This window comes from Podarcis filfolensis (genome assembly GCF_964270895.1).
Source record: "Podarcis filfolensis genome assembly, chromosome: 1".
In the NCBI taxonomy this organism is placed as follows: Eukaryota; Metazoa; Chordata; class Lepidosauria; order Squamata; family Lacertidae; genus Podarcis; species Podarcis filfolensis.
The window spans coordinates 113,108,880-113,133,322 of record NC_139604.1 but is presented as its reverse complement, the minus strand read 5'-3'; the positions used below and the strand labels follow the sequence as shown (position 1 = coordinate 113,133,322).

The 24,443-nt window shown below is 44.2% G+C and overlaps 1 protein-coding gene across 2 annotated transcripts; it reads right to left on the bottom strand.

Moving 5' to 3' along the window:
• Positions 1-3,442: 3,442 nt before the first annotated feature.
• CALM1 (calmodulin 1) lies at positions 3,443-19,059 on the bottom strand. 2 transcript variants are annotated; one of them, XM_083621570.1, is made up of 6 exons: positions 18,820-19,059; positions 14,745-14,775; positions 11,169-11,312; positions 7,358-7,464; positions 5,279-5,414; positions 3,443-4,829 (listed from the first exon to the last, which is right to left on the bottom strand). In XM_083621570.1, the coding sequence occupies exons 1-6, from the start codon at positions 18,820-18,822 to the stop codon at positions 4,801-4,803; spliced, it is 450 nt and encodes a 149-aa protein (XP_083477696.1). In that variant the 5' UTR covers positions 18,823-19,059; the 3' UTR covers positions 3,443-4,800. The 2 variants fall into 2 exon arrangements, with proteins under 2 accessions (XP_083477696.1, XP_083477697.1); XM_083621571.1 differs by lacking the exon at positions 14,745-14,775 and having other exon boundaries at positions 18,820-18,963.
• Positions 19,060-24,443: the final 5,384 nt, after the last annotated feature.

Sequence of the window (24,443 nt, the reverse complement as noted above, 5' to 3'; positions counted from 1 at the left end):
GCCTAACCTAGTCTACAACTGGCAGTCGTTATCCAGGATTTCAGAGAAGGGACATTCCCAGCCTCACCTGCCAGGAATTGCACCTGAACATTCTACAGGCCAAGCAAATGCTCCACCACCGAACTACAACAATTTGCTCTTCAGTCTGTTTTCACAAGCTCTTTTGCCCTGTATCTTATTTTCTTTATATCCTGCCTCTTCTCCCAGTGCAGGACCCAAGGCGGCGCACCGCATTAATTAAAGCAGATATAGCTAGAACACATGCAATAAATATTTGTTAAAAGCAAATAAATGAGCAGCCCTATTGAAAACAGCACTGGAGACGCTTAATGCCATTCTAAAGCACACATAAAAGTACAAGACCCTCCCTCAGTAGGCCCTGCCACAACAGCCAGGTAGCAGGCAAAGGTCTGTCAGGACAAAAATCTTTGCATTTGCCTTATTTACCATGTTTCATAAGTAATTCTCTCCCCACCTCGCAATCCCTGTATAGGCTGTGTTTCTGAGCTTATGAGACATCTTCCACTACCTAACACTTGTGCACGAGTTAGTGTTTATTATTATTATATAGTTGCTTTCCTCTCAAAAGTGTACCAAAGCAACTTTCAAAAACAGGTTGGCACTAACAACTGTTGCTCTTTCCACTCAGGGTCAAGCCCCAGGTCCTTCAGAGTTTAGGGCAGTTGGCCCTTGCTTACTTCCAGAGCATACAGCACCACAGTCACCCTGCTCATAACAACCAGTAGGTAAGTCCATCTGTCCTACTGCAAGAGGCAGCCTCTGGTCTCCCTTCAGCCTTTCCCCTGAGGTTTTAAAGTCGTCTGGGAGCTTGCAGCCTCTTATCAGCCTTACCTGTTTGCACCTGCAGCAATCCCAGATGATTATCGGTCAGTCAGTCTTGTAGCTTCTTCCCAACAAAGTGATTTATTCCAAACATGTTCTACAATGCAACAGACTGCTTTGGAAGGTAGATGGAATATCCTTCATTACTGGGCAGCTGCCTATCAGGGATGCTGTGGAATAGTTACCGGTAATTTCTTGCCTCAGCAGGGGTTGGGCTAGATGACTTTTGATGTCCCTTGCACCTGTTTCTATGATTTCCAGCATGATCTGATGGTGGATAATGTAGTTCTGCTGAGGAAGCTAAACAGGACTGCTCCTGTTAAGAGGCCTGGGTGAATCAGTCATCTCAGACCCATTACATTATAAATTTAATAATTTAATAATTTTAATAATTTAATAATAATCAGGTGGTGTCTATGAAGATTATAAATATAATAAGCATTGTTAGACTGAAGCAGTCTAGCTTTGCATCTTGGCTAATCCTTTTTATATTTCCCATAGAGCCATTCTTCCCATTTCTGATGTTCATGGTTGTGAGTGCTGTTGCTTATGCAGCCAAAACAGAACTACTCACACAGAAGAGGGAGATATCAGCAGCCTCGGGGGAACCCCGAGTCTGTAGATTTAAAAATAAATAAATAAACTGGAAAATAACTCCCAAGGAGCAAAGCAAAACCAAAAACCCTCCCCAAATGACCCAATGAGGACTGAGCATGTTGCCTGTTGTTTAAGGATAGAAAACCAAGTCTTTCTTGTTGCAGTTCTTGTTCTGCTTAATATCAATTTCTGCATGGTGTGATGCTTAAAATGATCAAGTGATTGCCAGACTGGAATCCCTATCATTTGTGATCAGTATGTATCAGTAACATTTACAGTACTTGATGATTGCAAAGGAGTCATTGTTTGGAGTAGCAGCTGCTCTGAAACACAGGAGTGCATTTTCACCCATCACCTCACCTGCAGGGGCAACTGATGCCACCACAAAGGCGTGTTATGAGAAGGGGCTGTAGCTATCTTCACGAACACCAGTCTTGTTTTTCTGTTCCTCCTGGAATGCTCTGAATACTTTCAATGCTCTGTGTACTGCAAAGGGAGAGACCGTCATTTAATTCTGCCCAGAGCATTGGCAAAGTCTTAAAACCTTTTCAGAAGCATCCCCTTGAAGGACAGAAGCAGGACAAAAAAAATATACAGCCATGCAGAAGCTTTAGCTACAGCACGCCATTATATTGCAGCAGAGAACTGGCAGAACTTGCTACGCCACAGCTTGCTGCCTGGGAGTGTTTGTTTGGCATGCTGGCTGTGCGCAATAAGCAAAGGCATGCAGCCTAGTAAGCCATGATCTGCTGCTTCCTAAAGTGCATGCCTATTTGGAAATACGACACATTTACCGTATTGTCTGTCTAACCACCAATATGGGCTGCAGATCCCTTAAATGCTGCTGCAGACCTGAAACCAAGAGGTCCTAAAACTAAATCCACTGAGCAGCTGTGGGTAAGCCAGTTATCTGGGACAGCAACAGTGGCCTCAATTAGGAGTTGCTATAAAGTAGCAGTGGAGGACCTGTGGCTCTCCAGATATTGCTGAGACCACAATTTCCATAATCCCTGAGCACTGGTCAGAGCTCATGAGAGTCCAACAGCTGGGGAGACCAGAGGTCGTTGCAGAATGGAAGCATTCACCTGGTTCTTCATGTCTCTTTTGATTCCTGGTCTTTAGGAACTAGGATTCTACAGAGCTGCAGGAACCAGAGACGACTGCGTAGCATAGTTCCCCATTGAGGATTTGATGCTAAGATGCTGGCTTCTTCTAGTGAGAAGCATCATCTAGAGAACTTTCCCTGTCCTTCACACTCTTTACTCACAATGTCCCCTATCTCCCCCCAGTACACACACATCTTCTGCATAAGCGTAGCCTAGATAATGCAGGAGAACAGAAATTTTATGCTATACATATTCTGGTGTGTATTTTTTTTCTTGCTACTGGTATTGCCCGAGCTCTATAATGCTATTGAACCCAACTTTCAAGTTCTGCAGAAACAAGCTTTAAAAATTAGTAGCTGAACAGGACATGCGGTGCTCAGGGTTTCAGTTCTCCCATCTCTTTCTGCCTCCCCAGGATTAGAAGTAGAAGACAAGACTGTGTGGCATAGTGGTTACAATGTCAGACTAGGGGTCTGGGAGACCAGGTCCTTCAGTGTGTAATCTGGATCTCTCTCTTGAAACAATACTGCATGTAAGGAAATTTGTATTTAAAAATTGCTCCTAACACACCTTTGTTGGACTCCCATGTTGAAAGCTGTTCTGCCTGTTCCCCATTTCCACCCTCACCCAAATTCTTAATCATGCTTGATAACTTGCTTCCATGCATCTCCCAACAGGATGAGTGGTTAGTAATTTTTCATTTTATTTTTATTTTTGTGTGTGAAGGGGGGACACCCTCAAAAGTGCCCTTTTCTATATATATATATAAAAGCCCAGCATTCCAGCTAAACACAGACGACAGGAGAAAAAACAGTGCCATTTCCCTACAGACTACAGAACGCTGAGTTAGAATCAAGCCAGTTTTGTGAGCCACTGAATTAAGATTGTCATAAATATGAAAGGCAAGCACAAGTTCATTTATTTATAGCAAAGGTCTTGGGTTACAAGAGGTCAGTTCTTGCCATCTTGAAGAAACGTTAAACGGGTTAAGTTATTGCATACATGTGCATTATAATTTAGCAGCAAGTCATTCACAGAACACATTTATTTCCCCTTCCTACTGCCTTCTTTATTTAAATTTTTTGGTTTCGTCTCTCAAATTGTATATATATATTTATGTATTTATTTATATATATATATATGTACGTATATAGATATATAGTTTCGGCTTTTACGAAGCATGTAACACCACCTTTAAGTTAATGGTCTTTTATTGGAAAAAAAGACTAGCATTTACAACTTGGAATGGACATAACTGTAATATCTTGAACAGCGATGTTGATAGTTGTGCTGAAGTCCACAGGCTACCCCGCCAGCTCCAAGTCTCATTACGGAAGGTTTTTTAAAAATGCAAGAGAGAAAGAGAGAAAGAGAGAAAGAGAGAAGAGAGAGAGAGAGAGAGAGAGAGAGAGAGAGAGAGAGGGAGGGAGAGAAAGAGTTGTGTGTCCAAAAAAATGCTCCCGCCCCTTGATGGAGGTTGTCTTTTTTAAAAATAAAAAATAAAAGTTTTGTGAACGGTAACAGCCCAACACCCGTTTCACAATAGTGCAATGCAGACAATATTAAAACCAATGTTAACACAGACATGCCACCCATAACCTCCGCTGCATCTGGGGGTGGGGGGGGGGGGAAGGACACTGCTTCTACATACAGGATAATCTTTTCCACCTTTGGGGGGGGGGGGGAGATTCCTTCTAAACATTTTGCATCCTTCAACTATTTTTGCTGCATACCATCCTGAGGTATAGACCAATTTGAAAATAAACCAGCTATGACAATTTTATAACTACAAATTGAGCTAGAATCCACTTTTGGACAAAAGAGTGGATGATTTTTTTATTTGTTTTTTTTAAGATTTGGTGTTTTTTTTCCTCTCTTTTTTTTAAAACTGTTTTAATACAAACGTCTGACTGTGCTCAATTGTCAAGCTGCATGCATGAAAAACTGGCCAGCCCAAACAGTGTAATAGTCATTAGCAAATGGAACTTTGAGGAGTTCACTAAGTGCTTTCTTATTTTTAAAAGGTAGTACAATTATTTATATTGGAAAAAACTGATAAGTTTAACTCGATCTTTTTTTGGGAACAGGACCACCAACCATTACATGCAGTTTGTGGACAGAAGGTATTTTGACATTCAGTTTTGCTATACAGAAACAGAATGAATAAATGAACATTATTATTTTTTTTGCAAGAGGTAAGTAAAAGATTCAATTTGATTCTTCTAGAGGAAAAAAAAGGTGAAAGGAAGTCTCTTCATTTTGCAGTCATCATCTGTACGAATTCTGAAAGAGACAAAAGAAATCCCACTACTTTTAATGCATTTTGAAAGCAAGTACTAAAAATAGCTTTCGGCAAACACTGAAATTATGGGACAAGCAAGGAAAGTGAGCAACCTACAGCTTCTAGTAGGGCAGGGTTTCCCAAAGCTGGGTCTCTAGCTGTTGTTGGACTACAACTCCCATCATCCTTAGCTAGCGGGACCAGTGGTCAGGGATGATGGGAACTGTAGTCCCAAAAAATCTGGAGACCCAGGTTTGAGAGACACTGTTCTAGGGCATCGATGGGGAATCACTGGTCCTCCAGCTGTTGCTTGTCCACAACTTCCCTCACCTCCAACTGTCCATGCTGGCTAAGGTAGACAAGAGTTGACGTCCCACAACATCTGGAAGGCCCTGTGTTCCTTATTCCTGCACAATGCTAATAAAGAGCCACAGAGGAAACCACAGCTCACCTTCATAGTTGACTTGTCCATCTCCATCAATATCTGCTTCTCTGATCATTTCGTCTACTTCTTCATCCGTTAGCTTCTCTCCTAAGTTTGTCATAACATGACGTAGTTCTGCCGCACTGATGTAACCATTGCCATCCTGGAAAGACAAGGGATTGAGATTACAGTAAAGATTTTTTTTAAAACCCAGTAGAGGTTGTCACCCACTCTGAACTTCTCAAGCCAGCACAGAACCTATATTGTAGGTGGGATGGACACACAGCCTGACCTGTGTAAGACAGCTGCCTAGGCTTTAGGGCAAGAATTTGATGGCTTTTGCATATGTTGTGCATGCAAGTTCCACTTTGATTGCCCTTATTCCTAAGTAAGGTTTGCCCACTTAAGGTTGCACAACTATCTAGGGAGCAATGCAATTCTACCTTCTAAAATGATAGCCTGAGAAGAGGTAGATGGTGATTATGATTAATTATTACTCCTACTCCTACTACATTCCTATCCCACTTTTCATCCAAGGAACTAAGGAACTGAAGTCTGACTCAACAGGCTGTAGTCCTCAAGCCGCTTATTTTTGTTACATTGATGGAACAGTTATTTAGGAAACCAGATTTAACATTAATGATTCTGTCCACAACCTCTATGCCTGCCTTATGGAGCTATCTCTAGTATGGAACCACTTAAGAAATGTCAAGAAAGCCCTTGAATAATCATTTAACAAAACTCTTTGATGCAAGGGAAGCTGCTGGGATTATTGTTTTGCTTCATTTGGTGGGAGGTTCCCACTCCCCACTCCAATCTACAGGCAAGTCCAATAACTAGTAAAAGCTGGGAGCAGTGAAATATTCCCCCCAACTCCCATTCACAGGGAACAAATCAAGAGTGTGACAGAATAAGATCATGGAAGCAAATAGCCCTGAAAGTATTGGGGTCACATCCCAATTTGGCTCACACAATCAGCTTCAGGATGTTCACAAAGACTTAATATTTTTCTTTTTGAATGTCAGCCACAAGCCAATGGCATCACTAACCACTTTTGAAATCCCCTGAACTTGTTTTTAAAACAGGATTCATGCAGCATGGTAAACTGCTATTTAAAAAAAACATGATCCAGAAGTCCTGCTGGGTATATATGGCACTAATCATGTAGTTCCTCAGATTTTTGCCCTCTATTTAGCAGGACATTTTATTTAAGCCAGAACCCTGCAATTGATGTTATCTGGTATACCAACAATACAAAGAAGTCCAGAGTGTTGGGGGTTTTTTTATTACTAAAAAATCAGGGCAAATTTGCATTCTTAAGTCATTGGCCTATTTCAGACGTGAGATCATGGTTTGGGAGGAGCCTTTAACACATCGATACAGGGCAATTTGTTCCAGGAGAGGCACTACATGCAGTGGGGATCAGATGTTCAAATTTAGGCCAGGAAGACCAGGCCTCAGTTGTTTACATAGCCACAACCCTCCACGGAGCATCCATGGGAAATTACCCCCTCTCAAAGTAACCTCATTCAATGGGATAAATACTGACACAACAAGCTTTCCTCCTCCCTTACTTAGAATTCAGCTGAGTCTAAGGGGAAGAGTCATTTCACACATTACAGAGCAACAAACCGAACAATTTGCCACAGAGCATGTACTCATGAAACATCAGCCAACCCTGGTTGTCTGACATTTGTCACGTTCTATATTATTGTAGATGCCCATCTCAAAATGGTTGTGTGAAGATGTCCTCCTTCAAGCTCTCCAGAATGCCTTTTGCCCTTGCAGTTGCCCTTGTCTGTAATGAGTTTGGTACACAGTCATTTTATCATTCCCCCAAAAAGCTGGCTTGGTAAATTACACCAAGTAAGTGGCCCAGTAGAAATTTGATTATGGCCTTCTACATAAAAAGCCATTGATGTATACTGAACCTTATGAGGGTCTCTCTCTCTCTCTCTCTCTCTCTCTCTCTCTCTCTCTCTCTCTGTGTGTGTGTGTGTGTATTTTTCAACTGCATTCAGCAACTGAGAAAACTCCTTATTTTTGCTGTAACCAAACCAACAACTCAGACATCCCAAACACCCAGTTAATGCCTCCAAAATATACCTTGTCAAAGACTCTGAATGCCTCACGAATTTCTTCCTCGCTGTCTGTGTCCTTCATTTTTCGGGCCATCATGGTCAAGAACTCGGGGAAGTCAATAGTGCCATTGCCTTTAAAATAAAAATGGGGTGGTGGTGAGAAGAGAATAAATTATAGCAAAACTTATTTTTAAAAAGCTTTATTAAAAAATGGCAAACACACTCCTTTTCCTTTTATGACAACAGAGTTTGCTTTCAAAGTTAACAAATCTCAACTTGTTTACCAGGAACAGGGGTGGGGAAAATTTTTTCAGCCTGAACACAACATTCCTTATTGCGCAGTCTTCCAGTGAGCCATGGACCAGACGAGGGTAAGGCCAGAAGCAAAAGTGGGCAGAGCAATGGATGTTCATTTTACCTCTGTACCAAAGGACTGTTGTCACACACACACACAGCCCTCTCTATCTTTCATCCAGGAAAGCAAGCAGAATTATCAGAGTCCAAGGGCCCATTCTAACTAGGCAAAAGCACTCAAGGAGGGTGCGGCTTGCAGAGAAGGGGCGTGACTAGGGAGAGACTTGAGGGACAAAAAGGTCTAGAGAACTGGACTCAGCCCCTGGTCCTGAGGCTCCACATCCCTGTCCTAAAAGCATGGTTGTTCTGTTAATATATGTGAACGAGACCAGCCTAACTTGATTTAACATCCTTTGCAGTTGGTTCACCATCCAAGAGGATTCTTCTCTGGACTGCCATTACAACCTGAAACTCCAGCAAACTTGGAGCTACTCTTAATTCTTCTCATTGAATCACTACTGTGGGACAAGCTGGTAGCTGGTGTATTTAATATACAGACACTACTTAGAAGTGCTGTGAGGGCTTTACAGCTTACCGTGTCCGTTGAAAGACCAGGTATTGAACTAGACATGTAAGAAGCTGGGCATCTCCAAAAGGACTCTTTAAGATTGTTTAAGAGGCGTTACAATGCATTTTGAATTGAGCTACTGTTTGGAGAATACAATGCCAACAAATAAACTCTCTAGCGCTGTCACCTCCTGCCCACTAGGGGCACTCCTATAAGCTCCAATAGGTTTTAGAGTCAGAAGCAATAGCTTCCATCTCTACTATTAAAATCTTGCATTCAGGTCCTGCTTCCAGGTTTCCCACAGGCATCTGGTTGGCAACAGTGAGAAGAGAATGCAGGACTAGATGGGCCAATGGCCTCGCCAAGCAGGCTCTTATGATGTTCAACAGAACACAGAAGCAGGCAACAATTCTATTGCCAACCCCCAGAAATAGGTATATGTTCTTTGGTTGACCTTAAAAAGGGGCAATACTGTAACCATTTCGCTTAGCACCTGAACTTAACATGCTCCATGCTTTCAACAGCAATTTGCTGAACAGGCCCACAAAATCCCAAGAAATTCCCTCAAATTAAGCTCTACTCTTTTTAGTAGAATTGATGCCAACTGAACCATTTCTTAAATAATGGTTGTTGTTGAATCTCATTGGGGATAAGATGTGTTAGTCAAATGTTAGCAATGGATAATCTGTTTATGGTGTCGATAGCAGGACAAAAAACCTCTTTAAAAATAAACTTTAAAATACGGTATGTGTAACACCAGCAGAATATATATATATATATATATTCACAATATACATAACAGATATAATACTGGGAACTGGAGTTGCTAACATATACTCTTGGGCATCATGTCACCCTCAGACACCTCCACTGCTACCCACAAGGGATATCCTGAGCGATAGCTCAGTTGTTAAGAGCATGAGACTCATCTCAGGTCATGAGTTTGAGCCCCACGTTGAGTGAAATATTCCTGCACTGCTGAGGGTTGGACTAGATGATCCTCGTGGTCCCTTCCAACTCTAGAATTCTGTGATACCCCTCCAGCATTTTTGTTTTATTAGTTGGAAGTAGCAGGGAAGGAACTGCCTGCTTTTTGCCACTGTTTTATTTGTTTGGAGGAGATGTATAACTGTATTGCAATGAGGTTCTGAATGCAGCCAGTTTTTCTCCTGTGAAATGGGTATTTGTGGTGCGCATTAACACTCTTAAGATTTTCCAGGCAGGCCCCTGGCCCAGGAAGGTTGGGGACCCGTGATTAAGAACATACGAAACATCAGCACATAATAAGGCATCTGGGATCACCTCCAATTAGCCTCTATGATACCATCTGGGATGTTAGTCACTACGTTCTTGCACAACACCCATGTAGTTTCAACATGGACTTGTTCAGAAGGAATTTCTCATATATATTTTTGGTTCCCCTCCTTCCAGGCATTTCGTTTTAGGAGGCTGAGACTAGAGGATCATAGGGTAGGTGCCAGAAAGCACTGGAAGGGACATCAAAGGTAGTCTATAGTCTACAGCATTCCTCATAGGTGGTCATCCAGCCTCTGCTTAAAAAACTATTAGCAAAGGAGAGCCTGCCCCACTGTCAATCAACTCATACCTTGGAGGAAGAGAACACAGGCTGAAGAAAGAGTGAGAGGAAGGGGGCTCTTTTCCCATTATTTGGACCCCTTGGGAAACTGAACAAACCTGCTGCACCTGAACTGAGCGTGAAGAGTGCAGCTGAATGGGACGTAGCTGTGGGCAGCTTGAGGAAGTACTATCCACCTTGGGCCTGCCCATAAAATGCAAATCTAGAGTGAGAGACCAGGATGATGCCTGCTGTTTCTAGGAACTCTTCTCATTGTGAGACTTTTGTGGGTGAGCTGAGAGTTTGTTTGGGCCTTGGGTGAGAATTCGAAGGCTGAGAGGGAAGGTATGTCAGAAGGAGAATGAGTTGATTTATATATATTAGTAACTTTATATTAATGTAACATTTTATATGAAACTGCATGTTTTTGTAATATTTTGTTTTAAATTTTCTGTTATTGCTTCAGTTTTTTGTACACCACTTAAGAGATATTCTTAATATATTAAGTGGTATAGAAATTAAATAATAACATTGGGAAGTTATTCTTGCCATCTGAATTCACAGGTTCAGTTCCAACCCTCTGGAGCAGCAAGAAACAAATTTGTTTCATCATTCATTTCTTCCTTTACTCTAGATGAGGGGTGCCCAAACTTTTTTCAAAAGAGGGCCAGATTTGATGAAGTGAACATGTGTGAGAGCCAAAGTTGTTGAGCTTTTTTTACAAATTTACCCCAAAGTTGTTGAGCTTCTTTTTAAAGGATTTGACCCCCAATAAATAAACTGCCATCGAGGCCGGAGAAAACCAGCCAGGGACGTGCCTGCTCTAGACCTTTGGACTAAACAAATTCAACTCATTCCACCTTTCCTCACAGAACTTCTTATCCTGATGGATCAGGCCAATGGCCCATTTAGTTCAGCATCCTATTCTCACAGTAGCCAACCAAAACTTCCTCTCCAGGAAACTCACCAACTTTGTCACTCTCCTCCAGGTAAATTATATTTAATATATATCCTTCTTAAACTGCAGGACCAAGAACTGGACGCAGAATTATGGATGAGGTCTGACCAAAGAAGAATAGAGGAGTACTAATATGTCACCTGATCTGGACAGTATCAAGAAAAGTAATGGTACCACTATATTTTACTTTGAGCCAACCTAAAAAGAGAGAAATTCCCAGTGGACATATATATATCCATATACCTGTTCACCTAAAATGCCACCATGATTTATGTACGAATAACCATTTATTAAGTCATGGCTGTACTTATCAGGAGCTTAAAAGCATTTTGAACAAGAAAGCCAGTGTTTCATAGGATTTCTACAACTAAGCATTTCCCAAATTGAGGCGCTATGTTCATGCAGCAATGGTAAGAAGTTCACCTCTTCAAAATGCTTACCATCAGCATCTACCTCATTGATCATGTCTTGTAGCTCTGCTTCTGTTGGGTTTTGACCCAGCGACCTCATGACTGTCCCAAGTTCTTTTGTTGTGATGGTGCCATCACCATCTTTGTCAAATAGAGAGAAGGCTTCCTTGAACTCTGGAGGACAGAAAAAAGACCCGTCGCAATTTAGCACCGTGACTGACATCAAGGGCATTATCAGCTGTAAACTGCTTAGTTCAAGCAATGATCCCTACAGACAAATTAAGACAACGTTCCACCTTGTTGATAATTTACATATGCAAATCTGATTGAGAATATACAGACCTACATTACTGGACACCAACACTGCATATAACTGTTTTAATACCTTGCTTGGAAGTATCAATTTGCTTGTCCTAGGGATGCTGTTTGTTGTTGGGAGTAAATGAGAGCCAACATGGGCTGCAGCCTGTCCCAACATGGCAGCCTCCAGAGGTTTTGCAATACAATTCCAATCAGACAGCGTGGCCAATGATGATGGTAGTCCAAAAAAAGGGGGGCACCAGACTGGGGTTTCAAAAACCCCACTCAGCCATGAAGCTTACTTGGACCAATCTCCCTCTCTCAGCCTGACCTATGTTATATGGGTGCTGTGCAACTAACTCCCATGTTCTGAGTAACTTGGGGAAGGTGGGATACAGGTGTGAAAAAAACAGTTATGGCATTACAGACCACTAGGCAGAAGAGTAAATTTCCAATGACAGTGTTTGCACATAACACTAACCCGTGGTTTGTTTTAATCAAAGTTTATTCAACTGAAGTGGCTTCATAGATGACCAAACAAACCTTGTCTTGTTTCTCTAAGGTTTGGTTTGTTTCTCAGCAGCTCATGTCTCATCCCTTTGTAGGTTGGTAAGGATCTGAGGTGGGGCAGCCAAAAAACAGGGTCAAACAAAGCTGCTGGGTCCAAACCAAAACTTAAAAACAAGCTATAGTTTGTAAGACAACAACAAACCACTGTCATTTGTTGGCTGAAAGCAGATCGTGGTTAGTCTGCTTGGCTGGGCTCACACATTCAAACTGACTACAAGCCATAGCCTAGTGTTATGTGGTAACCAGGGCACGGTTATGCCAAACTCCTTCTGTAACCATTAGCAACCTCTGTTCAGAGTCAATGTCTCTCGAGTTAACATCTTTTTTTCCTCCCCTAGTTCATGTCAGTTGTTCAAATAATACAAGCTCCCCATTGTTATGAACTGCAGCACATTAATCACAATTTATTTCTTTAACCAGCCAGCATAATTCTTCAGCATACAATGCAGCACAGAGAGTGTGCATTAAATGTAATTTCACAACACCCACCTCAAACCCAAAGCCTGTCAGGTTGAAAGACAGCGGAGAACCTTATAAGCAATCATAGCCAAATGGAGATTTGAACCCAAAAAGTCTCTCACATCCCAAACCATCCACTATGGCTCAAAATGTTCAAGTCAGTAAGTCCAGTTTTCTGTAACTGATGAACAGGAATTGTCTTTATGGTGAGACAAGCTGTCAATTAACACTGAGCTCTTCAAACAAAACAAAAATCATGTTTCTTTCTTTTTTAAAAAACTAACGTTGTCTTTGATTAAGACCAGCTGTTGCACTCAAGATATGGTAGACATGATTATGTAAAGGCCTTTGCACCACTGATATTAAACAACAATACTTAACATTTTAAGAATATTTTCATAGTACTCAGTACAACACAATCCTTAGAACAACCTAGCAAAATGGGTTTCTAATCTCTGTACGCTGCAGGACAGGGGATTGGGCAGCAGGGCTGGAGAAGCATACCCAAGTAGACTTATAGCAGGCTTCCGAGTTCAGCCACTATACTACATTACTTGGAGCAAATTGTACCAAGCTGGAGGAACTATTAAGTATATGTTAATAAGCATCTATCTCACAAAACACACATCATCAAACCAGCAATGCTTGGGTTCCAACCACATGAACTACCATGTTTTAGTCCAGGGGTGAGCAGACGTTATATGGTGGTCTACTAGTGAACCACTGGCCAATTTTTGTTGCTGGGGTTCTTGCAAAAAGTTCCGGACAGGATGGACTCTCGACTTGGTCCAGCAAAGTGCTTATGTTCTTTAGTAACAGTTCATCATCAGGTCTTTTAGAGAAGTGCCAAAGCCCATTGGTAGAGCACATGCTCTGCATACAAAAAGGATCCACTCTAGATCCTTGGCATCTCAAAGCAGGGCTAAAAAAGATGCCAACCCCCGAATCTGAAAGAGAGCCACTACTGTTCAGAGCACTAGGCTAAAGTGACTAATTGTCTGATTTTATATTAAACAGTTTCCCATATAACTGTTTAAAAGATCCTGAATGTGCATAGAGGTTCTAGCAATCTCAGCCTAACAGCGTCAGCGTCGTCATCCAACAACGTTTCAAGTCATAGCAGAGATGAGGGTTGAACCAAAGACATCCAAATTCATATCATAGCTCAGTCTTCTAGCCACCGTGCTACATCAGCTTGTGGGGTTGACAAGAACAAAATGCATAGGGATGGAAAATGGATTCGAGAGGCGGAAAAGAAGAAGACAGCCCACACTTGGTCTAGCTCAGCCTCTGCCAACCAACAGCTATGCTGGTTGGGGCTGATGGGAATTGTAGTCCGAAATGTCGGGAGGGTGGCAGGTTGACCAAGGCCGCTGTAGTCAGTGCAACTGCCCACAAGACTATGAAATAGCCTTCCTCTAGTCCTAGTCCTGCACAAACGGAGCAGAAACTATGGTTTAATTAAGCCTGGAATTAAGTTCCATGTGGGAGGAGAAGGGAATTTGCAGTTCTCCAGTCCATGGTCTGAGGATTGCCCAAATGCAGCCAACATCATGTGCTGTATTTAATATTGTGGGTTGCCAATTGGACTCAAGAACTGGCAAATTAGATCTGGGGAAAGCCAGTCTCCTGTACTCCACTGAGTGATCCTTATGCACTTTGGGTGATTTTGTGCTTGCTTTGTGTAGCTTCTACCTATCTGAACTTTCAAATTAGTACCTATTTCATGACTACCAACTGGCAAGAGTAACTGCCAGCTCCTGGGCATTTTATCTTCAAGTAAGTGATTATTTTGTTATTTTCGTTATTGCACATTTACTGAAAGAGTCAAACAAATCCATCTATTTCTCTCCTTGGGTTGTATCCAAGTAAATTCTACTCAGAGTAAACCCACTGACACCAATGGACCAAAGTTATTCACATCAAAGGGTTTACACTTGTGCAGAACTAACATTGGCTGCAACCATTTTTCTTGATCCAGATATAATTGTATCGTGCACAAGAAGAAGACAAGGGATGCATGATCAACCAGTATATTTAAATGACAATGGTAATAAAGTGATATATTATGTTCAAGAAACATAGTACAAAGTGGGAAACATTTTCCTGCCCATTTAAAAAAACAAAAAACAAAAAATCAACCTACTCAGATAGGAATGTACCATCCTGAGAAACAGCCAAGCGATAGCAGCCACCAAGAATGTTCTGCAATATTTTTGTATTCAGAATAGGTTGCTAGGCCAACAGAAACCATCTCCCTCCATTTAGGATACTTACCAGCAATCTGTTCTTCGGTCAGCTGATCGGCCTACGTAAAGAATAGAAAAGTATTTCAGAACATTGTTTTTACCTGTAGCTATGTCAGTCAAAACCACAAGATGCAATTGCAATTCAGAAGCAAGATGGCATAATGTTATGTTAACGTTTGGCACATCCAGAAGCGATTGGCAACAAATCATCGCTCTGTCCGCTAAAGGGAGAACAAACAGGATTGAGGCAGCACAGCAGGAGTGTGCATAGGGTGCCCAGCCAGAATGGTAGCTTGCCAAGACAGGGAAGCAAGAACCTGCTACATCAGTGATCAAGGAACAGATCCTACCCAGATTAATTTCGTATCACGGTTTCATTACAGCCAAGAGGCTGCTAGTCTTAGCATGATGCAATGCGTGATGTGGGCCATCTAGCAATGCTTAATCCTTCAGGTGCTCCCTCCAAAAACTGACCACAGTCAGACATATACAGGACTAATTTAAAAGCTTGTTTTCCGTTTTTGGATAAAGTCTTAATTTTAAGGCAGCTGAGGGTGCCTTTGGCTGACATTCACACTCTGCATACTCAGATATCACTACTTAAGACAAACACAGGATTGCGTTTTAGCAGGTCAGTGTGCTGAAGAGTACAGAGCACAACCCAAGCAGCACTACGAAGTCTCTGTCAATTTCAATGGGACGTGCAAATTATGTACTGAACTCTGGCAAAAGAGGGAAAGAAAAGCTTAACTTGGGCAGATCACATCCATGCCCCCAAGAAATAAATTTGCCTTCCTGTAGTCTTGAAAACTGCTTCCTCCACCTCACATAAGTGTCTTGACACTGCCAGGGTCAAACCCCACCAAGACAGTTCAGACAGACACAGCTAAATGGCTGCTGCGGGTGGGCTTTGAAGACGAACATATGCGTCAAAAACACAGCCGCGGTTTGGAAGCCTTTGCTGGCAACCACCGATTTGCCAATGCACTGGCTTGCCATTGAATTAAGGTCATCCCAAAGGAGGCTTTTCTTTTCTTTTTCTTTTTTTTTAAGCAAGAAACAAAAAACTCACAGCATTTGTTGCTGGCACCTAAAAGTGAAACCCTGTCCTATCTCCACCCAGAACTCCAGCACTGGATTTCCCTCCAGTGAGGCAAGTTGACATAGTGATTTACATAACATATCAGAGCAATGCAGAACAGGAAACAAGGCCACACCTAATAGTGGGGGGGAAATGATGCAAATCAACAGAAGCAAGAGTGTAGCAAACACTCTGCCTGACATGTGAAGGATAATAATCTAGGTTTTGTACTTGCAAGTTGCTACATTATGCAGCATCCCTGTTTGCCAACCTTTTTTGGCAGGCACAAAACACAGAGTGCCGTGGCTATGGCCAGATAGCCAATATTGTCTAGAAGCAGCCACCCCACCCATCCAAGTAATTAAGGAGGAAAGGAGGGGGGGGGGACTGTCGGTTCTGGTGATGTCACCCTTCCTAAACAGGATGAAGCGGGAGCAGGAGATCCACCATGCGTGGCCCATATTCATATCTGGCCATGCAAAATCTTATCCTCTCCGCTCCAGGAAACCAAAGCAGAGATTTCCACCCAGAGCACATATACACCCCCCCCAAGACGTCACAATATTGCAGCAAATATCTGGTGCCTTGCTGTGGAAAGAAAGAAAAAGAGGGCCGAAGAATGAATGAAAAGGTCACAATCTAATAAATGCTCTTGGGGAGGGGGAACCCTCAAGTCAGCACTGGATGAGGTTAAATCAAGTTGCACAGAAATACAAAACAAAAATGACACAGAAAGTAGTCCACTTCCGTGGTGCAAAAGAGGAATAAAGGCTTCCCCTTAAGCAGCTACTGCACAAGCAATAAATCTGTTTGTTTGACACTAACAGGAGTCCATCCTTTTTGTGGCACCCCCATCTTGCCAATTATGCTTCTAACACACTTTCCTGTACGCAGATCATGAGCCTTCCTTCTCACGCCCACCTAAACCTTATCCGAATCCTCCTGAGGTAGCAATTTCATTTCAGTGTCTTCCTTGAGGCTTACAGGAAACTGATTAATAGAGTCCCTATTAAAACCACCCCAGCTTTTCACCCGCTACTCTCGCTGCCTCTTGGGGTCAGGGTGGAGACCGGAGAGGAAGAAGAGGTGGAGAAATGATGTAATGCTGCCATCATCCAAGGCTTTTTAAGCACTGCTGCGTTTGAGGGGCTTGGGGAAAGGGGTGGGGGAGAAGGAGAAACAGCACAATAACTGCAGATGTTCCCCCCTGCGCAGTGCAGCTGGTGGAGGAACCGGGATTGTTTCCATCTTCCTTCTGAACTGCCATCTCCTTCTAGCAAGCCTGGAAATTTTTCCAGTTTCCCCACCCACCAAGGGGAAAGGGGTGATCTCTGTCTGCAATAGCCTCATATATTCCGAAATCTTTGGATTTTTATATTTGTGTTAAGGTAGGGAGCCTTGCCCCCATCTGCAGCCACAGCTATGCCATGCACTGAAGATCACACCCTTGCCTAATGCACTTGGCATAGACCCTGGGAGGGAAAATAAAAAGTCGTCATTTCACTCATTAGCACAGGCAGAAAAGGAACCGGGAGAGAGGGCGCGCTAGAGGGGCTGCAGAGTCCAACCGAGGGGCGCCTTTTCTTTTTCTAAGGCAAGTGTTTTGGTGTCCCTGGTCTGCAATAAGTGGTCTTGTGTCCCCAGACCGCGCCGGAATCTGTATTCCGCACTCTCCCCCTTGTGATTTTCCGCGCGGGTGACAGCTTCGATCCCTTCTCAGCTCAGCTCCCCGATCCATCCTCAGCTGCAAAGAAGGAACCTTGCATCGGCTCTTCTGGGACCCATCCAACTAACTACAAGCAAGCTATAAACATAAACACCCCTTTTCCCGTGCGGGGATGGAGGCCGGGGGGTGGGGTGGGGTGGAAGAAAGACTCGCGCCCCAGGCAAGGCGCAGGCAACCGCCTCCATCCTCGGGAGAGGCGGAGGCCCCACCGTGGGAACCCTCTGCCCACGGGCAAGGCGCGGGTGCAAACACTCATGGAGTGGGGTGTCGGCGGGGGCAGCGGCAGCAGGGCGCGCCTCCCGCGCACGCTGCCGCCCTCTCCGCCATCTGCCCCGGAGCGCATGCAAAGCGGAAAGAAAATAAACGAAGCCAAGCCGCTCTCGCTCTGCAGGCAACAGCGTCCCTGCCCCGGCTGCTTCTCCGAGCCTTTCCAAACCGCGCGATCGGTGGCCTCTCCAGCATCCCCACCCAGCCTCCGGAGGCGCGAACTGCGAGGAACCCGGCTTGCATTCATCATGCATCGGGGCAAAGCAGAGCGCGCCAGTTCCGGGCAAGCGGCTGCTCTGAAAGACAGAAACCGGCCGCAGCCCCGGGTTATTTTTCCCCTCCCTTCCTTTTGCTGCGGAGAGGAAGCGAGAACTGCAACTAGCCCCGAGCTGGGAAGAGGGCGCGTGGGTGGCTGAGTTGGAGGGTGAAGATTTGGGTTGGGCAAGAAGGATCAAGGGTCGGAAGCGAAAGCGCAAGTCAGGGCTCCCTCTCCACCCCCCACCCCCCACCCCCCATAGGACATCCGAGCAGACCCCGCAGCGCAGGCAGCCGTGAATGGGGTGGGGGAAGGCAGGCGAGAGAGACCACCGATCCGGGCCAGCTGTGCCCAAAGAGGGTCGGCGATCCAGCTGCGCCGCAGCCCCCGCCCCCCCTTCTCCAACGCGAAGATCAGCCACACGAGCTCGCCAGCCGAGCTCCGGGACGCGGGCCTGATCGAGTCCCCGGCGCTGCCGCCGAAGCTAGCAATGCACGGGAGCGGCAGGGTGAGAAGAAGCCGGGCTCCGGCCAAGAGGATCCCGCCGCAACAGCAACTTCCGAGAAAGTAAAAGGGGGAAAGGAAGAAAGGGGAAAAAAGCGCAAGCCAGCCAGCTCCATCGCGCCCAAGCCGATCCAGATGCTCTTCGTCCATTTTTGCAAAACTGCGAAACGAAGCCAGCCCGCGCGTGCTCCAGGCCAGCTCCAAAGCAACCCGGAAAGTTATCGATTGCCTAAATCAGCGCCTCTCCTCGCAGGTCCAAAGCTACCTACCATTGCGGCTGGTGATGGCGCTTGTCTATGCACGGGCGAAGGTGCCGAAGGCGGGCGGCTGCTCTCAGCTCTCGCTGCCTCCTCGCTTCGCCAAAAATGCTGTAGGTGTGAGGCTGCGCGGCGCGGTTTTTATACGGCGCGCTGTATCCCTCCGCCGGAGCAGCGCCTTCTTTTTCCCTCTCCCTCCCGGGACTGGGGCATGTGGCAGCAGAGTGACTGCAGCAGGCAGCCCTGCCCCCCTCCCCTCCCCTCCCCTCCCCACACCCGCCCCGGCCCCTCCCCCGCTCCCTCCCAGCCGCCAGCCCAGCTGGCAGGCGGCGAGGAGGAGGAGAGGGGTCGCTGGGCGCGCGCTCCATCTCCCTCCAAGGAAACGGCGGGCAGCAGCAGTAGCCGGCGCATTGGCTTCGGAGCGCCTGCCAGGGGTTGCAGCAGATGCTGCTCGCGACTTAGGCGGCTTCCGTGTTCCTGCTTTGGTCCGAGAGGCCGAGCTGTTCCGCAGCAGGCAGGGAGAATGGCAGGCTGTGTGTCTGCTGCTTCCCTCGGAAGCCCCCAGGTGCGGAAGCCTGGCAATAAAAACAAGAGCGAAAAGGGGCCTGGCGAGGATGCGTTTGGGGCCGGCCCTACTGTTAGGCAGAGTGAGGAGGAGAGATCTTGAGGCGACTGGTTTGGGGGTGGGGGGAGGGCAAGAAAGGGAAGCAAATTGTTGCCTAGTTCACTTATTGTTTCTGGAGTTCTGCTCCCAGGGAGGAGGAGAGGAACCTGTGGGAATTTTGTTTCCTTTAAGTTAAGGTGCCAAAATGAACTTGGCAGACCTCAGGTTGTACTGTGCACCTTTGCACCTTGACTTGGAGGAGGAGGGTAGCTGTTCTGCCTCAGGTAGTAAAATGTATTGGGCTGCCTTTTTTGGCTAGAATAATAACGAGCATTATGATCATTTGTGTAATAAAACACTGCAAGGCTGCACACTAACTCAAAAGCCAGCCATTTTGAATCCATTTATGGGATTTCTGAGTAAACGTGCATAGGATTGGGCTGTATGCAATGGAAGGTTTAGAGTGGAGATACAGCCCATTATCTCAGTAGAAAGAACCGGTCCTTCCTATTTCAGTGCTGGTCCTGGCCTAGTTCATTGTAAAGTTGCATAGAGAGAGAGAGATTTGGTTGTGAAATTTGTATTAACCCCTGGTTTAGTCTTTGTGGTGGCCAAGGAGAGGAAGGTTTTAGAGAATGAAATTTCCATTTGCAATCCACATCTGCAAATACAAGTCTGATTATATTTTTGTACCCCACATTCAGGGAAACTATTTCCAAAAATTGGGAATATGACACAGAGGAATAGTTAACGCCCTTCCATGCCCTTTTTCCTAATTACATGGGGTGGGAGTCTTTCAGCCTCAATTCAACTTAAAAAAAAAAAAAGTCAGGAGACCTGATCAAAGATTTTCCAGCATCAAACTTGCATGTTTGGTAGCCTTTCAGGCCTAAGCATTTGAATGGGACCTTGAGTAAAATTGTGGGGAAATGTGATTCTACCAACAAGTTGTGCGTCAAATTGCAATGTCTGATGCTGTTTTGAGTTGGGGATGTCTTTGATTATGGCAGGTGGATCCATATATTAAGTTTTTTTTATTTCCTAGAGCTTATACTCCCTCCTTGGATATAAATTATACTTGGGGGGGGGGGTTCACAAGGGCTTACAGCAACAAAACAAATGTTTAGTTTTGCCTGAAGTGGTCAGGAATGATAAAAAGCTTACTATGCCTTGATGGCTGTGTAATCTTCAAAACAGTTATTGATCATCAAGCCCTTTGTAGAATTTAGGTATAATATGACGTTTAAAGCTTTTTTTATAACAATTGGTAAGCTGTTTTTTATACCATTTCTCTTCAAAACAGGACATCTCATGAGAGTTCAAGGAGTATGATCAGAAAACGTCTGGAGCAAATGCGTTAGTTCAGATTGGGAAGTGTGTGAGAGAAAAAGCTGCCATTTGGTGAAACTGAACCACTTTGTAGTACAGGGACTCTCTTTAGAAATCTGATGGGAGAACAGCAGATTTGTTTTCTGCTTATAGGAATCTGCTAGCTTCCATTGTGCTGTATTTGAACATTATCAGGGAAGAAAATATTACAAAGACGATTAAGTTTCCAGTGCTCTCTCATTTGAAAGATATGAAACTCTATGACAGTGCTATGCACAAGGCCATGGCAGCAATCCTAAATCCACCTACCTAGGAGTAAATCCAGTTGCATTCAATAGGATTTACATCTGAGTATAGACATGGTTATGGGACGCGGGTGGCGCTGTGGGTTAAACCACAGAGCCTAGGACTTGCCGATCAGAAGGTCGGCGGTTCGAATCCCCGTGACGGGGTGAGCTCCCGTTGCTCGGTCCCTGCTCCTGCCAACCTAGCAGTTCAAAAGCACAACAAAGTGCAAGTAGATAAATAGGTACCACTCTGGCGGGAAGGTAAACAGCGTTTCTGTGCGCTGCTCTGGTTCGCCAGAAGCGGCTTAGTCATGCTGGCCACATGACCCGGAAGCTGTCTGCGGAGAAACGCCGGCTCCCTCGGCTAATAAAGCGAGATGAGCGCCGCAACCCCAGAGTCGGTCACGACTGGACCTAATGGTCAGGGGTCCCTTTACCTTTATAGACATGGTTAGGATTGCATTGTTAGAAGGGCTATAACTCCCTATTGCTTCTGCATGTCTGAACACATCTTTAACGTATTCCAGTGGACTGTTGGAGAATGTCCAAAACATTTTATAGTAATGTTTTCAGCTCTGGGTGCTAGAACAATGCTCCCCTTTCAGATCCCCTCTTTCAACACTTAGAATTTCTTCCTCTTCCCCCTCCACCCCCCAGCAGATCTTTGGAAGGTATCTCAAAAGTTTCCACCTGCAGATTTCCCTTGTTGGCCTTGATGACAGTCATTACTGAAAACAAAGCCCAGTTCTATTATGAAACAATTCACAATATCCGCTGTCCAGATACCATGTTACAGCAGACAGGGCCAATTTTTATGCCTAACTTTTCCCCATTTTCTCTCTGGTGCTTGCTCACCAGTCTTTATCTTTATCAATACTCTCCATCTTTGTCCACCTTTCCCTCAAGATGCGTCTACATGTTGACTCTTCATGATGGAAGTACTGTATTTTTCCGTGTATAACACGCCCTCATGTATAAGACGACCCCTATTTTATTGGACCGCAACAAAAAGTTGGGGGGAGGGGAGATTGCCCAGAGTTCTTTAGCTTCTTTGGGGGGGGGTCATCGCTGCCAATCACTCTCCAGCCTGCCCGCCAATGCAAATTGCACACATTGCTGCGGCCACCAATTGTCTGCACGCTCACCGCCAAAAGCCCACCTGCACACTCGACACAACCACAGCCGATGGCACGCACACCTCGCCGCTGCCATAAATAGCCCACCCAATTGCTGCTGCAGCAGCCAATCGTCAGCAGGCCTTGGCGCAGCAACCAATCACACACCCAATTGCCGCTGCCAATCTCCTGCTGGTTGCTGCCACAAATCACCTGTCCCCCCTCGCTATCTGTGTATAAGACGACCCACAATTTTTGCCTATTATTTCTAAGCAAAAGATACCGTCTTATACAAGGACAAATATGGTATTAGATTCCATGTAAAATATTCTTAAACATGTTATACCATCTATATCACTTTAGCTGCTTCTGATCTTCAGTTCCCCAGATCCATGCATCATGCTGTGTGCTATGGGACTGCTTTGCATTCCCACAAGATTTACCACACGATCCATTTCCTGAATAGGAAGAATTGATTTTAAAAATAAAAATTGGCACTTGCGAATCTCTGCTTTGACTTCAGTCATATTTTGGTGGCAAGTTTTATTGCAGTGCCAACAGACACAGCAGTTCCTCTCAAATTGCCTGGTGCTTTTCAAACAAATCAAAGCTGCAAAATGTTACTTGCCTAGTCAGCGACTTCCATATCCATTCCCACATTCCAGCAGTGAAAAGCATATTCCATTCCAGTCTCTCCTATGTAACCTGCTTGCATAAACAGCTTTGTAGCAAGCTTCCATTTCATTTCAGGTGCTTCTTTAAAGGCTAATTTGGAAGTCCACACGACTTCCAAAGGCTGCTCTATATTGTTGTTCTATATTAATTTTATATTAAGATATCATCAGTCATCTGGTATCTTGGTGTTGTTAGCAATGCCTCCAGGATGTGCCAGCCATATCTTTTGTTGGAAGAGTTGCGAGTCAATGAGTCAGGATGGAGGACTGATGTTTCTTCAATAGGAGCTAATTTCTGGAATGTGGCAGACACCTAGGGAATATTTTCCACCCCAACACCACCGAGGGGGGAGGGGGGAGCGCATTTCATGTTAATCCCACAAGTTTTATTCATTATCTATTTTGTTAATTTCTTCCATTTATGAATCACTTCCCATAAAATATCTTGAAGCAATTGCACTGTGAAAACATCGACAGAAAGAGTTGGAAGTCGAACCGGAATTAGCTTTATCAAATATTTCAAGACAACAATCTGGATTTACACAATAAAGAATTAATAAGCTCTTTATCACAAGCAGCAAGACACAGCATAACCAGACATTGGAAAGATCTTTCTGGCACAACGATAGACAATTGGTACAAAACAGTTTGGGAAATAGCCCTCCTTTTGGAGATAAAGAAATAAAGTATGGTTGGCATGTGGATAGATGGCTTTCCCCCAGTGTGGTTTAATTACATAACAGTATTCCAGAAAATGAACAATCCCTTCCATCAGCATTTGTCTCAATCTGACTGATCTAAATCTAAACATAAATTATTATCTTCACTTTCAACCTCCTCCCACATTCATCAATATGGCAACACTTGATATTGTTTCATTGGTAACATAAGAGGAAAGACGACTTATTACTTAATCTAAGCACAACCACAAGGGTTCCTGATTGAATGTTTAGCTATGTGATGTTGAATTTTATCTGTTAACCCTGTTCTATCCTGTTTCCCCTTTGTTTTTGTTTAAATCAACTCATGAACCAAGAACTTATACATGGACCATTAATAATGAGCCATATGCTGTATATATTACTGAAAAATTTATTGTGCTGTTTTTGTGACATGAGTAGACTTGGTCTATTTATTTGTATCCTGCATTATTCCTACAATCCTTGTTCATAAAACCCAATAAAAGTTACCAAAAAATAAAATAAAAAGGAAGATCTTCAGTAGGTATCAATAAGACAATAGAGACAGCATTCCTGATGTCAAAGATCCTTCAGAGGTGTTCAGAGCACTCTTCTTCTTTTCCTGTGAGACCCCTGAACAGAGTCCTGGATTTCGTCGGCTGCTCCAAGCCACAGTCCTAAGGCTTGCACCAAGTCTGAATAACTTTCCCTCTTTCCTTGGACTGTTTTCTGCCCAACTATCGACTGGTCCAGTCAGATTGCTTACCCTCTTTCTGCCCAACATCCCAACCGCTTAAGGAGTTTACGTCAAATTGGGAATGATTAAGTTTCCCAGGATATTTTCATAGAATCAGAGAATAGAACCATAGAATTGTAGAGTTGGAAGGGTCATGTAGGGTCATGTAGTTCAGACCCCTGCAATGCAGGAATCTCAACAGTCTTCTGTT

Excerpts from the sequence above, each read along its gene's own strand:
- CALM1 (XM_083621570.1), bottom strand. Across the intron at positions 11,313-14,744 it reads GACCGAAGAACAGATTGCTG|AGTTCAAGGAAGCCTTCTCT; the intron begins GTAAGTATCCTA and ends TCTGTCCTCCAG. Across the intron at positions 4,830-5,278 it reads TGGACAAGTCAACTATGAAG|AATTCGTACAGATGATGACT; the intron begins GTGAGCTGTGGT and ends TGTCTCTTTCAG.